This window comes from Trachemys scripta, chromosome 18 (assembly GCF_013100865.1).
Source record: "Trachemys scripta elegans isolate TJP31775 chromosome 18, CAS_Tse_1.0, whole genome shotgun sequence".
NCBI classification, from domain to species: Eukaryota; Metazoa; Chordata; order Testudines; family Emydidae; genus Trachemys; species Trachemys scripta.
This window is the reverse complement of record NC_048315.1, coordinates 21,475,484-21,476,318: the sequence shown is the minus strand read 5'-3', so window position 1 is coordinate 21,476,318 and position 835 is coordinate 21,475,484. Positions and strand designations below refer to the sequence as shown.

The window sequence follows — 835 nt, the reverse complement described above, 5'->3', positions numbered from 1 at the left end:
GTCCACTCCCTGAGTCCCTCCTCCATTGCATCCCCACAGCATCCCTGGGTCTCCATAGTGACACCAGGGTGTCCTGCACTACCCTGGTGTTTCCATAGTGACACCACATTGCCCTGCACCATCCTTGGGTCTCCATAGTGACACCACGGTGTCCTGCACTACCCTGGTGTTTCCATAGTGACACCACATTGCCCTGCACCATCCTTGGGTCTCCATAGTGACACCATGGCGAAAAGGCCCATCTTTGTTCAGAAATGGGGCGACATTTCCTACTCACATCAGCGGCAGCACTGGGACATGTTAGAAAACACTGGATTTTATTGGGTCTGCAGAGAGCGGCAGTGGCTTTGGCCAGCTGCCCCATCACATGTTCAGTGGAGGGGCGGGGGAGGGAAGGACACAGAAGGGATGAAGGGAATGGAAGGGGTTTTATCACATAAATTAACAGGACTAGACAAATAAATTAGCAAAACCATACACTGCTACGTCAGTGCATATAAATAATATGGCGTGTTAAACCAAGATCGTGTCCAGCTGCTTTCATCTCAGACCGACAGGCCAAGTTTCTTTAAGAAGTTTTTCTGGTTTTCTTTGTACGTCTTGAACCATTCCTCACTGGGATCGACACAGACTTCCTTCCCCCTCCGCAGCACCACACTGTGAATAGAGAGCGAAAGGGCCATGAGGCAGGTTGCCTTAGGCACACGGACTCTGATCAGGCACGATGCTGCGGGGCTGCTGCTGTGGGCACTTGCCTCCCCCAGCTTTGACAACGCACCTCAATCCGGACCTGCAACATCTTGTGCTATTGCAATCTGTGCCCCCTTCCCCCCCC

The 835-nt window shown here is 52.5% G+C and overlaps 1 protein-coding gene across 1 annotated transcript in view; it reads right to left on the bottom strand.

The window, feature by feature from the left end:
• Positions 1–545: 545 nt before the first annotated feature.
• Positions 546–835, bottom strand: part of LOC117867461 (C-C motif chemokine 3-like) — a 4,298-nt gene continuing 4,008 nt past the window's right edge. Inside the window, exon 3 of the mRNA XM_034752514.1 lies at positions 546–657. Coding sequence (XP_034608405.1) covers positions 546–657 — 112 coding nt within the window. The remainder of the gene's footprint in view (positions 658–835) is intronic.